We start from the raw sequence: 21,244 nt of genomic DNA, 5'->3' as shown, positions 1-21,244 counted from the left end.
GTTGTTTTTAGTGAGGAATAAATATAATACACTTAAAAGCTCAAAAAAGTGGGATGTGCATGATATAGGCCCTGTATAATTAACAGATATAAGATTCTGGTTCTAGTATTCTGCAGTTGTAAAAGTCCCCACAGCAATATTGTGGCTAATGGCCCTCACCTGTCTGTAGCAGCTCACCTGAATGGCTCTCTGGAAGAACTTGATAGCGATGTCGTGCTCTCTCTGAAGACTGAAGCAGTTTCCTGCTACACACCAGGCCTGCAGACACAGACCAGCCAATCAGGGAACATCTTCATCCGCTGACTTGCCTATTGACGGAGGGTGGTGCCTCTCACCTCGGGGCAGTTCTTGTCCATATCAGTGAGATCTTTGGACAGAGCAGATAGGGCAACATCTTTCTGCAGGTGCCACAGTGTGGTGGAGTAGATTTCCATTCCCTCCACCCGGTATGACTCAATCCGTCGAACCTCACTGAACAGACGCTCTGCCTGAAGGCACATGCTGGTCAGTTGGAACCCCCCCACTGCACAGATCACATGACCAGGTCTCAATAAAGGTAAGCCAGTGTATCCAGAGAGTTACCTGTGTGTACTCGGCCAGCTCAAAGTAGGCTTTTCCAATGTGAGTAAGCACCCAGCCAGTGTTGTAGTGCTGGGGGGGTAGCGAGGTTAGTATGTTGATGGCTTCTCTGCAGCTGTAGGAGCACAGCGCCTGGTAGCCCCGCCCGAAGTCTCTCAGCAACGCCATTACACTGTCTGAACACAAACAGAACAAGATCGGAAACACACCACAACCAGAGTAAAGAAACTAAGTAGAACAGTTTCTACTTAGTCTATTTGTCAATGTGCCAAAGGTTTTTGTTTGTAGAACAAGGCTTATGTCTCTTTGAGACAGTCTGGGCCTTCAAAGAGCAATATTACTGTAGCTGACCATGCCCCTTTAGTACCTGCAGCTGCCCGCTGGTAGGGGGGAATCCTGGCATCCGGCAGGCTCAGACTGGGGTCCAGCCGCAGGATGTCCAGACTTTCGTTCAGATTGCTGCTGTTAGAGGTCTTTGCAGATTTACACTTGGTCTTCCTATTGGGGATCTTGGTGGGAAACTTCATCTTCAGCTTCTTACTGTTCTCCTGCAGAAACAGACAGCGGTGAGTCTGCATGCACTGAAGAAGCACACCTGTGGGGCACTAACAGGCACACCTTGGCAGTTGAACTGGCACTGGTGAAGAGTCTCGAGCTTCTTCTGGGCTGAACATTAGGAGGGCCAGACATGCTAGGACTAAGGACCTGAGGGGACCCACTGACAAAGAGAAAGAGACGACATTCAGACAGAGCTCCCAGATCCAATCCCTTGGCATCTGTGAGTCTTACCTGGTGTGAGGTGCAGAGGTCTGTGACTGGTTAAAGGGAATGGGAAGAACATCTCTACTGTTTCCACTCTGACTGAAGACAGACTTGGACTGACTGATCCTGGACACAGACTGGAGGAGGAACACAGGTGAAGACAAGTAAAGACAGGTAAGGTCAGGTGAATTGATACAAGTACAGAAAAATATGGTTCAAACCCACTAAAAACAGGAGAGGTTGGGTGAAGAGATAAAATGCAGGTAATAGAATTAGCACCAGCAGAAAACAGCAGAAATATTGACCAAAAAATTGCAGGTACCTTCTTGCTGGGAGTTGTAGTCTGTGTTTCCATGGTAGCCGAGAAGTTCTGCAGGTATGTGGGTTCTCCTGGGCTGGGGTCCAGTGGCAAGATGCCAAAGCTACACACAGATAGTTATAACCCGGGTGAGAAACTGCGTTAGTCTCCTCTCGCATCTCTTGCGTGACGACGACACCACACTGCGTGCGTCGTAGCGTCACACAGTCATGTGACGGGTAGGTTGCCGGAAGAAGCGTCTGGGGAAGTTTCGGGTGTTTAACTGGAGGTACGTTAACTGATTTCGTCTTAGTCATTTCACTTTAAACAATCCGAAAACTAACGCTACTAACATCGGAACATAGGAGCCGACTACTGGTGCCGATTTGTCCGGAGACGAGCGTGCAATACGAAACTAAGAAAACAGAACTGGTGAGTGAGCTATTGTTAGCTTAGCCGTTCCATTACTTTACATGGAGCGGTTAGCAATGTGTTTAAACCAACTTTCTCCAAATGTTAATTTATTTGAAACGTAACTTATAGCCAATTTTCTATTGACTGTGATATTGTTACATGCATGAATTTTTATGGTCCACATGTTGGTCAGAACTTTTGAATTGATGGATTGATCATGACGTGTCATTGTGTATTAGCATTTTGCATTTTAAATTGTGATTAATATGATAAATGAACTGGTTAATGAATAAGTTTATATTTCATTGTTATTTTGATCATGAACCAATTTTGCTTACAATTGTACAATTATGGAAGATGACACTTATTTATAATGCAATCAGCTTTATTTATTAGTGATGTTGGGAAATGAATTACCCTTGTGTGCACACAGAACTGGGACCTATTATTTTCTGCAGGGCTCCAGACTGCGACCAATTGGTCGCATTTTGCGACCAAAATTTGAGAGTGTGCGACTGAATTTTACATCCAGTCGCACATGCGCGACCAGTAAATTTGCCTCCCCCACCCTACGTATTTTTTTATACATCAAACGTGGAAGGGGCACGTCAATGATCAATGAAATAATCAATGAGACGCGAGCGCACACGCACGCAGGCAGACACACACACTCGCGCACATACTCATGAAACGCGAGCACACACTCGCGTGATACCTGTCTGTGAGGCGGCCACTGCGTGTGAGAAGAATAGGGAAAGCCACTGTGAGTGGCTAAAATGCGTGGAGGGGATAATCGAGATAATAGAGCGCGCGTAAACATCTGTGGGAAGGAAACGGAGACAAATATCACAACCTCATCATGTGCGTCTGAGCTATGAATAAGCGAACTATTGATTTGTTCTTCCGACCTGCGGCTAGTGTACCAGTGTCAGAGTGTACAGCAGGGATCTCAAGCTCGCGGCCCGCGGGCTATTTGCGGCCCCCAAGATGATATTTTGCGGTCCCCGCCTTAATATTAAAGTTTAATGTTACTGCAGCCCGCCAGTTTGTATGAAAGACACTTTTTCATCGTCGTGCACGGAGCTGACCAACCAATCACAGTGGGGTAAATGACTCTTGGGGGCGTGACATTGACCGGGTTTGAAAGCAGGAAACCTGACAGCCCCCTCCCCAGACCACATGAAGGACTTCCTTACTTTCCTTTTTAGAACGTATCTATTCGCTCGTAATTTTCTACATACATGCAGTCCGTGCTGAACTTTTCTCTGGGCCGCACAGACCCGGTGGAAGGTTTAGGTTTTGGTGACGGTTACGGCGGCGCATCAGACAAGAGGGAAAAACAGTTTCTGAAGCTACAGGAACTTTCCTTAAGTCATTCGGAAGCAGTCAGAAACCTGGGTGTTATCTTTGACTCTAAGCTGACTTTTATCCCACATATAAAACAGGTGGTTAAAACTGGTTTTTATCATCTCAAAAATCTGGCTAGAGTCCGCCCACTACTCTCTCTTGCTAATATGGAGATGCTAATGCATGCTTTTATCATGAGTAAAATTGATTACTGTAACGCCCTGCTTGCTGGTCTTCCAAAAACAAATATTAGGAACCTTCAGCTTCTCCAGAATTCTGCTGCACGAGTTCTTACAAAGACCAGGAGGCGGGCTCACATCACCCCAATTTTAAAATCCCTGCATTGGCTCCCCATATGCTTCAGGATTGATTTTAAGATACTTTTAACAGTTTTTAAATGTCTTAACGGTCTTGCGCCTTCTTATTTATCAGATCTTTTAGTAAGATATGAACCCTCGCGGACCCTGAGATCTTCTGGCACTGGTCTGTTAACCATTCCAACTGTAAAAACTAAAACCTATGGAGAAGCTGCATTTCAGCACTATGGTCCCCGCTTAAGGAACAGTCTGCCAGAGGGCCTGAGAGCCGCAGAGAGCATTGATACTTTTAAGAAAAGGCTCAAGACCCATCTTTTTAACCTGGCTTTTAGCTAATTTTTATTTATTATTTATTTATTTTACTACTTTTATTTATTTATTGTTATTTATCTATATGTATTTTCTATTTTTATTTTATTTCTTTATCCATTTTATCTTGTTTTATGAACTTGAACCTGATTTTTAACGTGTTATTTTAATTTACCTTATTTCAATGTTTTATCGTTTTTATCAATATGTTTACTTTTTGATTCTCAATTTTTATTCATTTTTATTTCCGGTGCTTCCTCAGCTGGAACCTCTCCCTCTGGGACGGCTGCTGTTCAGCCACTGCGGCTCTGGGTGGGGACCTGCATCACCGCTTAGCTGTGGTGGAGTGGTCCCAGCCTTTAAATATGCAGTTGTTAAACCTCTTCTGAAAAAGCCCAGTTTGGATCCTAGCATCTTGGCCAACTATAGACCGATATCAAACCTGCCCTTTATTTCTAAAATCCTAGAAAGAGTTGTAGTTAAGCAGCTTTACTGCCACCTACAGGACAACAGCCACTTTGAAGACTTTCAGTCGGGGTTTAGACCTCACCACAGTACGGAAACTGCACTAGTTAGAGTCTCTAATGACTTGTTATTGGCCTCAGAAAAGGGACTACTTTCTATTCTGGTCCTGTTGGACCTCAGTGCTGCCTTTGACACTATCGACCACGGTATTTTACTCCATAGATTATAGCAGGACATAGGGATCAGAGGATCTGCTCTCCAGTGGTTTAAATCCTATCTGTCTGATAGGTATCAGTTCGTTAATGTAAATGGCCATTCCTCTCAGTGCACTCGAGTCAACTATGGAGTCCCACAGGGCTCAGTCTTGGGACCGATCCTGTTTACGCTTTATATGTTACCCCTAGGAAACATAATCAGGAAACACAGCATTAATTTTCATTGTTATGCCGACGATACGCAGTTGTATTTATCCATGAAGCCTGACCAGAATGACCAGATAGAGAAACTGAACGCCTGCATCAGTGACATCAAGACCTGGATGACAATTAATTACCTCCTCTTGAACCCAGAAAAAACTGAGGTCATTATACTTGGTCCTAAAAACCTCAGAGATGCTCTGTCTGCTCAGATAGTCTCCCTGGATGGTATAAGTATAGCCCCCAATTCCACAGTTAGAAACCTTGGGGTTTTATTTGACCAGGATTTATCATTTAAGGCTCACATATCTCAGGCATGTAGAACTGCCTTTTTTCACCTGCGGAATATTGCTAAGATCAGAAATATACTTTCTAAGAGTGATGCTGAAAAACTCATCCATGCATTTGTTACGTCGAGGCTGGATTACTGTAACTCCTTGTTAGCAGCGTGTCCTAAGAGTTCCTTAAGAAGTCTCCAGCTTGTTCAGAACGCAGCTGCTAGATTGTTAGCTGGAACCAGCAGAAGAGATCACATCACTCCTGTGTTAGTTTCGCTCCATTGGCTCCCAGTTGATTCTAGAATTAAGTTCAAGATCCTCCTGTTAACCTATAAGGCCTTACATGGAATGGCCCCGTCCTATATTAAGGACCTCATAGTCCCTTACCAACCAATCAGAACACTTCGCTCGCAAAATGCAGGACTGCTTGTGGTTCCTAGAATTAGTAAAAGTACGGTTGGAGGTAGAGCGTTTAGCCACCAAGCCCCTGTCTTATGGAATAAACTCCCAGCTCATATAAGAGAGGCCGACTCAGTTTCTACATTCAAAGCTAGACTGAAAACATTCCTCTTTGGACAGGCTTATTGTCAGACTAGTTAGTATTCAGAGATTATTTAACTTAATGTTAGTTTGTTTAAATTAAACTTAATAATAACTATTTCTTTTAAAAGGCTGCTAGAAGTTGAAGCTGGGGTAACTATGGTACACTGGGGTTCTGTCCTCTTTCCTTTTTTACTTCTACCCTTCCTCTCCTCTATTCTTGATCATAATTTATCATTTAGTCTCCATGCCTCTGTTTGGTGCAGTACGATTCATGTATTGTCCCTCTTTTCCTCTCCCCTCCTGGGGAGTGGGAGTGCTTCCAGACTCCAGTTGGCTCATCCGTGCTCCAGTTCCTGACCGTTTACCTCGCCTTTGCTCCTGCTCCTACACCTGGCTGTGGATCCTGCCTCTGGCTCATCTCTGGCTCGTCTCTGCTCTGTACCTGACCGAGTACCTCGTCTCTGCTCCTGCTCCTACACCTGGCTGTGGTTCCTGTCTCCGGCTCGACTCGCGCCTTTGACTGTCCCGATAACCACGGCTGGATGAAGCTCGTCTGCTGGACTTTTATATATGTAGTTGTAGATTTAGATAAGTTAATTCTTCTCTAAGATTTCTGGTAAATCGCCTGTCCGTCCTGGGGGAGGATCCCTCCTTCATGTGGGCACCCCTGAGGTTTCTTCGTTTTTTCCGGAATCCGGTTTTTTGGGGAGTTTTTCCTTACCGCGAAGGGGGGTCTAAGGGCAGGGATGCCAGTATAGCTTAGTCAGTTTGTTAGTTCATTTTAGTATTTTTCTATTGAACTCTTTGTATTCGTGATCCTTTTGAGTTCATGTTTTACTTCGAAGCCCATCGAGACGACTGTTGTTGTGATTTTGGGCTATACAAATAAAATTGAAAATTGAAATTGTGATGTTGCATTTGGCTGTCTTTGCGGCTGTTCACAGGGGGGGAGGTTCCAATTACTAGCGTTTCCCGCATCATGTTTTTGTGCTCAGCATATGTTTTACAGCCTATTTTTCATTGTCATTTTCCATCAGTTAGAGAGTGGGAGGTGTGAAAGGCGTGGGGGGCTAGGTACGGGGAGGGGGGCCCTATTATTTATTTATTTATTTATTAATGCTTGCTTGTTTTAATATTTTGTTGTTTTAATGTATAATAATGTTTAATAAAGCACTTTGTGTTATATTTTTATATGAACAGTGCTTTATAAATAAAGTTTGATTTGATCAGACGGTTCCGCGGGAGATGGTCAGCTGAGGAGAATAAATGTCCCACACCTACATGCGTGACAGCTAACGGGGCTTGAACTTTAAACACGCTCGAGCAAAAACAACACTGGTTTTAGACTCACTGGAAGTACGTGGGGAAAATGCAACGATCTCGCCTGGATCGTTGGCGAGACCAGAAAGGGGGGGGGGGGGGGGGGGGGGGGGGCTGTGAGATGAAGGCAAATCTGCAGCGAGACTGAAGGAGAACAGGAAATTGGAGTTGTCCTTAACATTCAATTTAGTTTTAATATTCTTCTCCCCCTTAGTATGATCTGTGTTATTATATATTTTATGATTATTTTAATGTTTCGTGATGTATGTAGCCTTTTTTAATGAATTGGTATTTTAAATTATTTTAATTAATCACTCCACTACAAAAACCATCAGGACACATGTCCCATAATGCATTGTTTTGTAGTCAGTAGGGCAGCTTTCAGTCAGTTCAGTTTCCAGCTGTGTCCGGGTAGGTTTGCCCCTTGCTTCCACCCCTTTCTCGCAATATTTTTGTGATGATTGACAGTTGATGTTGGAGCAAAAACAAAAATATATGTCACACACCAGCTGATCTGTGCAGCGTTGAGTTCACCTGGGTGATCTCAAACACACTTATTGTGCATCTTGGCTGTACCTATTAGGTGTCACAAAGATAAATTTCCATCCGTTTTCTTTACTTATTTGTACTGTCATGACAGCGATGCTGCTGTCAGTTTACCTTCTTGTTGCATCTTCAAAAGTGCAGAATAAAATGTGACACTGAATTTGAAACAGCACATTGTAATTTCTGCATCTATTATTAAAGTATTTATTAGTAATACAGTGGAAATTAGTAGATTTGGTTAGCATGTTGATTTACGGGATGCGCCCCTAAATTTTCTGGTTGTGCCCCTATAATTTTCCGTTAGGGGCCACTGTGCTCCTAGTGAAAAAAGTTAGTCTGGAGCCCTGTTCTGTCTAGGTCAGGTGATTATTTTGGACGGTGAGCTACAGCCCAGGACCTAGAACCAAACCGGAACTCTGGACAATTAGTCCAGAGCACCCTATGAACTCCACCTGCTCTGGTCGGGCTGGTAGGAGGCTTCTTACAGCCACCCTCTTTTCCTTCCTTTCAGTTCTCTTGCGACTCAGTTACGCGGCCCTTCATATTTTCACTCACACAATCCCCATCCTTCACTCTGGATTACCCTCTGTTGGACACTTGGCCGTTATAACGAACTATGAACTCTTGCAAATGAACTATTGAGTCGAATCTTGAGAAACTGAACTTTCTTGGAGGAGGAAAAAGTATAATTTAAAAATGAAAATTATTTTTTCTTGTAAATATTGTATGACCATTCTATGTGTGTGAATGCATTTGTTTCTTTTCTTTGTTTTTTTTTTCTCCAATTATATGGTATCAACAAACGCAATTCAGCCTTAGTCTCTTTCTCCACTCCTAGAGTTGAACAAAGATCTTCTGATCTAGCCCGGTGTTTATTAAATATCTACTGTGTTTCAGATATTGATACACGTAAAGGTTACATAGTACCATATGACTATGGTGTTAATACACCAAATGCACCTGGGAGTTGTACTTAGAGCAACCTTAACAGGTAAATCTAAAATGTTTAGCAGCAGAGTACTTCATGTTATCAAGAACACGTAAAGACCATAACTGATCAGACCCAGGAACACAAGATAAAAGGCTTTCTGTTAATACATATTAAGTAGGCATAGCTGCCATCATGGGCATAGCTGGTTTTTTGTTTTGTTTTTGTTTTAACTACCTCTCTGCAGAAATTTCTATTGTACATTTTGTACTTTTGTAGATTGTACTTTGTAAATTGTGCTCTTCATTTTGTGAAATTATTTTATTTTAGTATATTATTTTGCAAGATTACTTCTCTCTTGCATATTTCCACCGAATAGTGAGCGGCTTTAATTTCACTGCATGCGCGTGTGATGCGAATTGTACATGTGTACAGTGACAATTAAGGCATTCTATTCTATCCTATAATAATAAAAAAAAATAAAGCTGTATTCATCTGATCAATTGTCTTTCATTTTCGCCTTCTATTTATGAATCTGACTTGTCACTTTTCTGATTAAGTCTGGATGTACAGAATTACCACTGAAACTTTATGTACTCTGTTAGTGCTCTGAACCCAGATCCCTGATTCCAGATTGGAACAAGGATTAGATGGCGCTAAGGAGCCCATTATCCAAACTAAAGTGTGCTGAGCTTGCTTCTTCTTCCGGCTTCTCCCATCAGGGGTCGCCACAGCGAACAAGTCGCATGGTAAATTTGGCAATGTTTTACGCCGGATGCCCTTCCTGACGCAACCTTCTCAAACCGGGCTTGGAACCGGCAGAGGTAGAGAAGGGAACAGGGAGCAGCCCGGGAGCAGCCCGGAGTCGAACCCTGGTTTCACGGATGGAAGGCACCGCAAACCAGCACGAGCTAAACTGGCTCCCCAGTGTGTGCTGAGCAGGACAACAAATTAATGTCCCTGTGGAGAAGGCATCTTTATTTCATCCAATCACATGTTTATTTCATCCAATCACATGTTGGCTCCCATGTTCTTCACTGCCTTCACTCATGTGATGCAACACTAGCCGCAGTTACATGGGCAAAATATCTTGATCGGATCAATGGTCGGGTTAAAATTCACCCGTGCACATGGGATCAGAAAACCTTTTTCCGATTAGATCAAACGTTCCCATGGCTCACTCTTTCGGTCGGAATGAATCATTTGGGCATGCGCAGTAGTGTTAAAAACTCCCGTATGAGGAAATAGGTCCCGTTCTAAACAAACAGCTGCCACAGACATTGATTTTATGCAGCAGCTCGGTAATATAGGAGACGATCTTCCAAAAGTGCTTTTATTAATGTCATGAATATTATGAAGCGCCTGTTCGCTCATCGTTTTATTTAATCCGTGTGGTCAGTGCTGGAAGAAGGGTTAGGACAGGCTATAAACACAGGCTGACAACATTAGCCTGATGGACACAAAATCCAGGACCATGAAACCCTGCAATCTGCATCCTGGCTGCACGTAAATATCTGGGAATTACATCAGTCTTTATTTTGTCGGGACACAACTGGAAACACAAATCCATATGATTGTTTGAACAGTTTCTAAGGACTGAGCGACATTTATTTCTGCTTCCCCAAACTCGCTGCGTGAGCTGGCGGCTCTCCTGAGTCCTGGAGCCGCTAACCCAGAGCGGAGGGACGGCTCGCAGTCCGAATACTCCCACACATAACAAAACAAAAGAAACGCACACGTAACAAAGCATCCTCCTCCTCTCAGACACAAAGTTATTAATCCAGCTGTTCTGCTCACTCAGGTGCCAGTGGACCGAGTGAGGGGGTGAAAGAGAGGGAGAGCCAGCGGGGCGGCGCTTTTACCGGGGCGAGCAGCTGGTCGGTCCCGCATGAGCTCCAAAGCTTTCTCTCAGCGAAACACCATCTATGCATGACGTAAACCAGAGCAGTAGTGACACACGATCGGAATGACCGTTTACATGCTCCGCGATCGGATAAATGATCGGTATAACCCACCTATCTCGATCGGAAAGAAATTTTGATCCGAACGAGTCTGACCTGGGCAGAGTATTCCGAATGGCGCGTTTACATGACGCATTTTCTTTCCGATCAGGCGCTCTTTCCGATTACTTTTGCCCATGTAAACGCGGCTACTGAGTTAGGCATCAGATTATTGAACAAAGTTTCAGGAAGGGGCTACAGAGCTTTAGGGGCCTGGCAGTAGCTGCCCTTTATTCATGTAGCACCTTTGAACAACAGCTGACCCAACAAATGCAGGACAGAGGTAGAAGCAACGAAAGCAACAGAGCTAAGTCTGTTCAACAACAACTCTCTGCATCTCAAACGTTACCAGCTGATCAAATCTGTAGATTTTGGGGCCAAAATGACTCCAGCTCAGGTTTAGATTTACTCAAGAGAAGCCTGTCACATTGTCCCACACTCACCTGGGAGTCAGGGGGCTGAGCGCTGCTGGGCCCCCCAGCAAACTTCTTCCACTCTTTGGCTTGTTTTGTTTAACCAGGATGGAGCCAGCTGTTGCCATGGAAACAGTGCTACCCAAAAGTGAGCCGGTTTCCGGAGAGATAAGGGAGGAGTCGATGTAGGAAACCGACAAATCAGACGTCAGCTTCCCGTTAGACGATTCCAGGTTCAAACGATTGAGTTCCTAAAAGAAAGGGGCTGATATAATTAACCAATATCAGAGTAATCGGATTCATTCGGTAATAAACGTCATAATTCTAGTCACATAGCCAAGTACCAACCCACTGGACCTGTCAGGGGGAGGATTAAATCAAACTTTATTTAACGAGAACTTTTCATACATGTGTTTGTGTTTCATACATGCCAAAAGGTTTAGAAAAAGCAAGCGTGTTTAAAAAGGAAAGGGGAAAACCGGTTTGAATGAAAACTAATGACTAATCTGCCAAGAAGTTGTTAGAGATCTATGTTATTATGATCTCATGAGGCACCAAAAAACAAAATCAAGCAAAAAGAGTAGAAAGCTAAAGCAGCTACAGGCTAATTACATTTTATCGTCTTTAGAGAGGAAACTGAATTACAAGAGCTTAATGGTAGAAAATGACCTTAACAGCAGCAGTTCACCAATATTTGCCAGACTCCTTACACTAGCTCAGAGAATTGAAGACATGCATTAAACCTTCGGACCTGAGTGGAGTCTTTTCTATCAAGGTTGTGGTGGAAGTACTTACATTTCTAAAAGGAATGAACAATGAAAAAAACGTGACAGAGAACTACTTGACATCCAGAGCATAAAGGACCAAACAGGAGGGACAATTTATATTCCTGTCTGGCTTTGCATAAGATGACAATAATATAAAAAAAAAAGTTACAGCCATGGGGAACTGGTACCACACTCATCTGGTCCTGATTGGCATGAACTTTTGATGAATCAAAAGGCAATAAAAACCATCTTTTTTCTTTAGAAATGCATTTGTGGTTCACTCTCTGTGTTAATACAAAAGGAATGAGATACTTGCTGACACATTTGTACGTTTATCAGAAGAGTTATTGAAGCAGGAAGTCCGAATCTGTGAAGATCTTTCTACTTATCGAACCTCAGCTGCCAGATAATTTAAAATGATGAATCCGTGGTTCACAAGTGAAGACGCTGGCAAACCAACTCCGGCAAGACAAGAAGACGCAGCAGCAGCTGAGTTTCCGCGGAAAAGGAGGTTGCCTGCATTGGAAGATCGACTCGAGGCTGAGCGCAGCAACCTCCAGCAGTGTTTTTTTCCAACAGTGAAAAGCTGTCCATCCTCCCCCCTTACCGGGACGCAGCGCCGGCGAGTTACGCCACACTTTGGGACTGCAGGACTTAAACTTGGCCTGAGGTGTCTGCTTTCACTGTTCTTTGGAGCCGCACAGCAACGATACAGACTCTGATGAGGAAAGGGAAGCCGGTGTGTTTTGTATAAATGTAGCCTAGCTGTTTCAGATGCAGAAGATTAGGACTTTGATGGATTATAAATGCTGATTGATGACTGAAAAAATAAATCACAACCAACTCAGTTTTGCGCTCGCTGCCTTTTTTAAACACACACTAGCGTGCACGTTTCACCGGTATGTGTTAACGTTAAATACAGAAAAAACGCTGAAAACTGAAACGGTGCCATTTAATCCAGTGCTGTTGTGTTGTAAGGAGAGGACTGGGTTATGGGAAATAACATGGCTTTAATTGTGTGTTTGTGTATGTGTCTGGCAGGTCAGTGTGTGGTGTGGCTCTTTGACTATCACAGTTAGAAATGTCGGCTCTTTGTGTCAAACTTGTTCGCCCCCCCACCTGATAAAGGCATTCATAAAAAAAAAAACAGCTAATGTAACGTGGATTCAAACATTAACCAACGACCCAAAACCAAGGTAAGAAAGTGCAGCAGGTTTTTTTGTGCATTTGTTACCATTTTAATGCTTTTAATCCACGTTACAGCCGCCGTTCGATTTCTATTAAAGACCCAAAATGAAAGTCCCGCCCCGCTGCTTGACATGCAAATTTTAGCCAATCAGATCAACCAGAAAGGTTCCTGCCCCCAAGTGACAAACACACCCCTGAACACTGAGCGTAAATCCAGGTGAGCGCGGAAAAAGGGATCTGACCGAGCAAGATCACTGCTCAGTTAGGATTGCAGCCGTGCAATTGTGAAATACGGAGTCGCTTAGGTAGAATTGCGCCAGCGCGGTTATAAGGTTCACTCAATCAGTTCCTAAATACGCCTGCTCAGTTGTCTTTACGCCCTTTCAATTAATGGCAGAAATGTAATCCCATACTCCTGGCCTTGCCAGAGAACTCAGGGATCCCTCTCCCTGCGTGGAGAGAGCCGCCAGGCCCAGGAAGCCCCTTTTTCCGTCATTAAATTTGTACCATCTTTTTACAAGAACCTTCCATCCCATAACAGACTCTGGTCCGTGTTCACAGCTGCAGGCATGCCCCCCCCCCCCCCCCCCCCCCCCCAAGCACTTTCACGTTGCAGACACATCCCCCCCGTCTGCGCATTCACGCTGCAGACTTGTCCCCCTCTGCGCGTTCACGCCTGCAGAGACGTCTCTCACACCTACCGTATCAAAGGCACCACGACAACCTTAGTACATAATAGTTATTTTACAAAACCACAGAGAGCTGCAGCACAAGGATGAAAGAGCTGCGGGTTGCAGACCCCTGGTCTAAAATCATCTATGTGCTGTCCTCTACAGGTTCAAACAAGGAAATAAAGTGGAATTGTTCCAGTACAAAAGCACCGCTGGTCTTTAAATGTTTAGCGCTTAGCTAAAATGGCAGCCCCACCTTCCTAGGGATTGCTGAACCAGCATCTTGGGCCAGTGGATTCGAAATAATAAGGTTCTAGACCTTGAGCAGCTGCCTCAGGTGAAGGTGGGGGAGAAAAATTCTTTACGGAAAGTTCTGTGGTGAAGCTGGCATCACTTTGCTCAGTATGGCTCTCCATTACTGAAGATGCAGCATGACTGTACGTTTCCTGTCAATCCTTTACCCCTCAGGTGGGGCATTTTATAATCTGGGCCAAGAGTGGAGTCTGCCTCCAACTGTCTTGTGTTTCCCTTTAACCTAGAGGACAAATGAGTAAGTAAATGAGTGACCTAGACCTCAGTTTACTGGTTTCTGTGATTTAGCTGCACCCTTTTGCCTGAATTTTGGAACTTCTGAAAAAGGTTGGTGGAATTTTCCTAAAAATCTGAAAAGAAAGTTGACTTCGTTGCAGTCTCATTTACCAGTGTGTCTTGTGGCGTCTCCATTAAAGCGGTGTCAAGACGATGAGAAAGGTTCTGGGCGGGGCTTACAGAGGACGGGGGGATGGCCACTGAGGAGATCTGTAGAGCAGACAGTCTGAAGATTTGGTCTGGGTCCGGCTTTTCTCCTAAAAAGCGGGGGGAAAATAGAGATTAAATCAAGACCTAAGGCTACTATCAAACATGGAGGACAGTGATGATCGTGCACGTTACCTAGGTGACAGAGGTTTTGAAAAGGTGACCACAGGAAAGGGTTAAGACTTAAACTTCTCTGGAAACACTCTGCTCCTTTAGCGGCCCGATCTGTCTTACTGTTCAGAGTGAAAAGACAAATGACGACTCTGTAATGCCACAAAAATCAGAGACACACAAGGACGACTTTTACCAATAAATATGGCCCAGCAAAGACAAAGTGAAAGAGGCGGAGTCTCCAAATTCAGTGATAATGTCATCCTGATTCTTCTGTTTGTTCAGCACGCCACCAACCAAAACCTGCTCTCCTTCAGCCAACCTGAGACCAAAAGAATATGTTGAGAAAGGCAGACAGGAAAAAAGACAAAACAAGAGAAAACGCAGACAGAAAGACAGACTGGCGTACAGACAGAAAGACAGACTGGCGTACAGACAGACAGACAAAGACTGGCGTACAGACAGACAGACAAAGACTGGCGTACAGACAGACAGACAAAGACTGGCGTACAGACAGACAGACAAAGACTGGCGTACAGACAGACAGACAAAGACTGGCGTACAGACAGAAAGACAGACTGGCGTACAGACAGAAAGACAGACTGGCGTACAGACAGAAAGACAGACTGGCGTACAGACAGAAAGACAGACTGGCGTACAGACAGATAGACAGACTGACGTACAGACAAAGACAGACTGGCGTACAGACAAAGACAGACTGGCGTACAGACAGAAAGACAGAATGGCGTACAGACAGAAAGACAGACTGGCGTACAGACAGAAAGACAAAGACTGGCGTACAGACAGAAAGACAGACTGGCGTACAGACAGAAAGACAGAATGGCGTACAGACAGAAAGACAGAATGGCGTACAGACAGAAAGACTGACTGGCGTACAGACAGAAAGACTGTCGTACAGACAGAAAGACAGACTGGGGTACAGACAAAGACAGACTGATGTACTGACAAAGACAGACTGGCGTACAGACAGAAAGACAGACTGGCGTACAGACAGAAAGACAGACTGGCGTACAGACAGAAAGACAGACTGGGGTACAGACAGAAAGACAGACTGGGGTACAGACAGAAAGACAGACTGGCGTACAGACAGAAAGACAGAATGGCGTACAGACAGAAAGACAGAATGGCGTACAGACAGAAAGACAGACTGGGGTACAGACAGAAAGACAGACTGGCGTACAGACAGAAAGACAGACTGGCGTACAGACAGAAAGACAGAATGGCGTACAGACAGAAAGACAGAATGGCGTACAGACAGAAAGACTGACTGTCGTACAGACAGAAAGACAGACTGGGGTACAGACAGAAAGACAGAATGGCGTACAGACAGAAAGACAGAATGGCGTACAGACAGAAAGACAGAATGGCGTACAGACAGAAAGACTGACTGGCGTACAGACAGAAAGACAGACTGGGGTACAGACAGAAAGACAGAATGGCGTACAGACAGAAAGACAGAATGGCGTACAGACAGAAAGACTGACTGTCGTACAGACAGAAAGACAGACTGGGGTACAGACAGAAAGACAGAATGGCGTACAGACAGAAAGACAGACTGGGGTACAGACAGAAAGACAGAATGGCGTACAGACAGAAAGACAGAATGGCGTACAGACAGAAAGACTGACTGTCGTACAGACAGAAAGACAGACTGTCGTACAGACAGAAAGACAGACTGGGGTACAGACAGAAAGACAGACTGGCGTACAGACAGAAAGACAGACTGGCGTACAGACAGAAAGACAGAATGGCGTACAGACAGAAAGACAGAATGGCGTACAGACAGAAAGACTGACTGTCGTACAGACAGAAAGACAGACTGGGGTACAGACAGAAAGACAGAATGGCGTACAGACAGAAAGACAGAATGGCGTTAGGGTTGGGCGATGTCCCCTAATTTGGCCGTTGACGATGTTTGCTGTCAACCATCGGGATGGACGATGACATCGTCGGGGGGGGGGGTATTTTTACATTTTTCGTTCTTATATAACTGCTATTCGTTATTTTGCTTTTTTCATTTTATTTCCCAACTAATGACTAATCCGCGATGATCCAGTATAAACTGACGGAAGTGACTTTAACAGAAAAAGTAACAAGCAAGATAGAAAAGAAGTAGTCCGCTCCCGCACTTAATTAGTGAAGTGGACCGGCGGAGCGCGGACTTAAAGCTTTGTGTTTGATGGGAGGGGGGTACATGAGCGGTATGTGTGGGAGATTTAAGACTGCGATCCGTCCCGCAGCTCTAGGGGTACAAGCAACCGAACTCAGAACCGGGTCTAAACGTGTGTCTGAGCACAGCTCGGATCGTCAGCACACACAGCGGTTTGAGCATCAAAGCAGAAATGTCGCTCAGTCCTTAGAAAACATTCAAACAATCACGTGGATTTGTGTTTCCAGTCGTGTCCCGACTAAATAAAGGCTGATGTTATTCTTACACGTTTACGTGCAGCGCCACCCAAAGCTAATGTTGTTAGCCCGTGTTAGCATACTGCTAATCCTGGCTCCGTTCAGAAAAAGCACTGACCACACGGATTAAAATTCAAATGATGAGCGAACAGGTGTTTGATAATAACCGTAACATTATTAAAAGCACGTTTAGAAGATCATCTCGTATTTTACCGAGCTGACATGTCAATATATATAGCCGCTCGGTGCTGTTATCGTTTTGTATTGAATTGTTACATCCAATAAAGTTTGGAAAAAAAGCCGCTCGGCGGAAGTTGTATCCCCTTCCGGTTTTCAAACTGCGCATGTGCGAATACTGCGCATGTGCGAATGATTTATTCCGACCGAAATTGTGACCTTAGTGAACGTTTTTATATTCTGAAAACATTTTTCTGGGCCCATCTACACGGTTGGATTCTAATCCGACCATTGATCCCATCAAGATATTTTGTACATGTAACCGCGGCTTATGGTGTCGACGCGCAACGTGGCGGGGGCGTGGCATCACGATGGTGGTCTCTCCATCGGGATGTTAGTCACCCATCACGATGGACGATGATATCGTCCATCGGCACAACCCTAAATGGCGTACAGACAGAAAGACTGACTGGCGTACAGACAGAAAGACAGACTGGGGTACAGACAGAAAGACAGACTGGGGTACAGACAGAAAGACAGACTGGCGTACAGACAGAAAGACAGACTGGCGTACAGACAGAAAGACAGAATGGCGTACAGACAGAAAGACAGAATGGCGTACAGACAGAAAGACAGAATGGCGTACAGACAGAAAGACAGAATGGCGTACAGACAGAAAGACAGAATGGCGTACAGACAGAAAGACAGAATGGCGTACAGACAGAAAGACAGACTGGGGTACAGACAGAAAGACAGAATGGCGTACAGACAGAAAGACAGAATGGCGTACAGACAGAAAGACAGAATGGCGTACAGACAGAAAGACAGAATGGCGTACAGACAGAAAGACTGACTGTCGTACAGACAGAAAGACAGACTGTCGTACAGACAGAAAGACAGACTGGCGTACAGACAGAAAGACAGACAAACAAATGGGCAGAGAAAGACAGAAAGACACAGTCACTCAGATACAGAGAAACAAGGCAGACCAACAGTACAGAGACTGAAAGTTAAAGTGAAACTGAAATGTATTTATTGGCCAACATAGGCACCATGTTGTACAGTGGGACTCAGTTCTTACTTGCTCAGCTCCACACAGCACTTTGCCAGCAGGAATCGAACCTGTGGCGTGGAGCAGCTGTGAGCTTTTAGCAGCCGGTACGCCTTGTAGGGCTTTCCTGAGCGGTGGTAGCAGGTAGCCAGCAGGTAGAGAGCCTCTTCTGACCTCACTGCCAGGGGGGAGATAGACAGGTGAGCAAGTAGGAGGAATCTTGGCTTGCCAGCGGGACATGTTACCTTCAGCATAGAGTCTCTCGGCAAGAAAAACTGCATCCAGGTAGGCATAGTGGTTCAGTGCCTGCCACACCGCGGCCTGAAGAAAAAAATAGCAGGTCTAAGAAGCAGAACACACTTGTCTGTAGTTACCCAACCACACACCACCCGATCCAACAGATATTTAGAAATGCACACACCTGTTGGAGGTATAAAAAATCCCTGCAAATCTCTGTGATTCATTAACACACATTAAGTCCATATCGTGGTCTAAACCAGTATTTTTCAACCAGTGTGCTGCGGCACACTAGTGTGCCGTGGGAAATGACCCTCATTAACTGATCTAAAAACATTTACCATCTCCAGGATATAGGCTCTGTGTTCATCCAAACAGGCCCTGATTAAACCCTGAATAGTTAGGAATATAAAAGATCATAAAATACTTTTTTCTGCGTGTTTATTTGATTCTATTTAAGACACATTCATAAGAATGACGGTACCGCGATTTAGCTGCAGATTCAGCTCTGTTTTTGGAAAAGTCCCGCCCCCTTTAACTGTCTCCGCCAATCATTCTTGGAGGCTTAATCATTCGTCATCAGTCTGACCAATGAGAAGTGGTTAAAGTCTTCACTTCCTTGTTCTGATTCTGCTTATAAAGTCTCTCAGTTCCAACAACAATACCAGCTAAAGCTCGTCTTTAGTGGTGTAGCTTTCCACAGAATCTGGTATCAGACCGTGGAACAAGTGAACATAAAATGAAGCTCAGAGAAGAGTCTGTCTGCCATCATTACATCTCCCATGATGCATTGGGTTAAAGTGACAGCATCTCTGCGCTAGGGGTGTGCCAAAATATCGATATGGTGATATATCGCGATATTTAGTCCCGCGATTGATTCTCGAGACGTCTTCATCAAGTATCAACCTTTTATTTACGTTTAAAGACCCTGTAAGACGTTATATTAATCATCCTTTGCTAAGACGATTCTTCGGAGGGTCGATAGGGGGCGCTCTTTGCAAGATTAGCTGTTGCAGGTGGACAAAGAATACACATTCAAACAAAGATGGTGGAGCGGAAAAACAATGAGAAGCTAGAGCAGCAACTTAAAGACGCGCCGGCACCATTGAAGCTGCATCAACGGAATTGTGTGAGAAAGTCGTGGCTGTTGCTGGCCTGAAGCCGACACGGCCCGGCGCGGATACCTTTTTCCAGACGAAGCTACCGCCGTTTTCTGCAAGACAGAGAACTGGCAATACAAATGGAAAACGGTGTCCGTCCTTCCTGCAGCGAGGTGGAGAACGAGGGATTTGGGCTTTTATTGAATGCATTGGAGTAACGCTTTGACATTCCCTCTAGGAAATACTGAAAAAAGGATCCCTGCGCTGTACGCCCAGACCAGAGCTATGGTTGACATGGAAACGGAAGAAAGAGAGGCATCCCTGCCCTTAGACCGCCCTTCTCCTCAAAGCAGCGGTAGATGAGCAGCGTCTTGACACTAAAAAGCCTGTGGTTCTCCAGAACATCACATGCAGCTTTTCCCCAATCGTGTTGTTCACAAAGATGTTTCCTTTTGGATGCACTTTAAGTTCTTCACGTATTTTATCCCTGGTCATTTATTTAGAAAACAGTTTATGTCTTAAATAACTTAAAGGAAAGTTTCTAGCTACTTGATTTTTTTTTTTTCTGGGAGAATTATATTTTTGTTTACACCACATTTGCACTAAATGGTGTCATTTATTTTTAACAAAAACACTATAGTTTGTTCACAGAATTAGTATCTGATTCACAGCTATTTTTTAAATAATATGATGGCTATGGGTTTGTTTTTCAAAAGTTAATACCAATGTGCCTGGCATCTACTGGACTTATTCATTTTCTATCGTGTTTACAGCAATTTTGTACTAAATAATGGCTGCTGTTCATGTTCACTATTGTTTAAACCAAATTGTACAAATATTTCCAAAAGAAAATTATCATTGGTTGTCAAAGACAGAGTGTTACTGATTTCAGCAATGCTACACAAAAGTCTGTTATTCATTACACCAAATAGGACACACGACACGTTGTTTATTATCATGGTTTTTAAAAAATAAATGGGGAAATATTTTCCAAAATAACCCTTTCAAATTCTTTTTCTTAAAGTTTATATATCGAGCGTAATTAGAGACGAGATTTTCGCCATATCGTGATAGTATCGTTATCGTGAGCAATGTATCGCAAATCGTATCGTATCTTGAGGTACCCTGTGATTCCCAGCCCTACTTTGCGCTACAATGAGTCTTCCCTGTTAAACGTCTTGAAATCACAACGAACACACATTCAACAGTTTTTAAATCTTCTTGATGAAATCAAAGGTCAACAGTTTAGTTCTCCTTCAAGGTTTGTGTTTCTTAACAGCCAAACATCCCAGAGTTTGGTCCAAGTCATCTTTCTAATTGAAACACTTTTCTAATAACGTCTGGATTATTTTAGATGTTAAATTTAAGAAGAAGCAATAACAACATTTAAGGAACAGGATTAAGGTGAAGTGGCCAACAGACACAATTAAACTAAATTGAAGTGTTTCAGAATCAGTGAATGATAATAGTAGATTTGAGACCAGTTCTACTGCAACTAGTAACAAAAAGTAAAAATGCTTTTATGGTTTCTCCTTTAAGTAGCGGTGCATAAAAAAATAAAGAGAACGGGTTAAACTTTAAACTGAGAATCAACGCGACTGGGTTCTAAATCTGAGTGCAGCTAAGAAAAAAACAGTCGGCACAGGTTGCTGTCGTTCTGCTTTGGCACAGGTTGCTGTCATTCTGCTTTGGCACAGGTTACTGTCGTTCTGCTTTGGCACAGGATACGGTCGTTCTGCTTTGGCACAGGTTACTGTCGTTCTGCTTTGGCACAGGTTACTGTCG

General features: G+C 44.0%; 1 protein-coding gene across 4 annotated transcripts in view; it reads right to left on the bottom strand.

The window, feature by feature from the left end:
* The window catches only part of cdc27 (cell division cycle 27), a 36,200-nt gene that overhangs the window by 12,944 nt on the left and 2,012 nt on the right, over positions 1–21,244 (bottom strand). For 2 of the 4 annotated variants that reach the window (XM_078952061.1, XM_078952062.1), the window contains exons 2-14: positions 18,368–18,443; positions 18,153–18,300; positions 14,664–14,789; positions 14,492–14,589; positions 14,261–14,406; positions 10,966–11,186; positions 1,664–1,763; positions 1,369–1,478; positions 1,198–1,297; positions 947–1,127; positions 583–755; positions 336–488; positions 160–258 (exon numbers count right to left, since the gene is read on the bottom strand). In XM_078952061.1, coding sequence (XP_078808187.1) covers positions 160–258; positions 336–488; positions 583–755; positions 947–1,127; positions 1,198–1,297; positions 1,369–1,478; positions 1,664–1,763; positions 10,966–11,186; positions 14,261–14,406; positions 14,492–14,589; positions 14,664–14,789; positions 18,153–18,300; positions 18,368–18,443 — 1,731 coding nt within the window. The remainder of the gene's footprint in view (positions 1–159; positions 259–335; positions 489–582; positions 756–946; positions 1,128–1,197; positions 1,298–1,368; positions 1,479–1,663; positions 1,764–10,965; positions 11,187–14,260; positions 14,407–14,491; positions 14,590–14,663; positions 14,790–18,152; positions 18,301–18,367; positions 18,444–21,244) is intronic. The other 2 variants (XM_078952064.1, XM_078952065.1) reach the window with 1 other exon arrangement.

Source organism: Oryzias latipes, chromosome 8 (genome assembly GCF_053564925.1).
Source record: "Oryzias latipes strain Hd-rR chromosome 8, Olatipes_Hd-rR_3.1".
Taxonomy (NCBI): Eukaryota; Metazoa; Chordata; class Actinopteri; order Beloniformes; family Adrianichthyidae; genus Oryzias; species Oryzias latipes.
The sequence above is the reverse complement of the archived record's forward strand: the minus strand, read 5'-3'. Positions and strand labels throughout refer to the sequence as shown.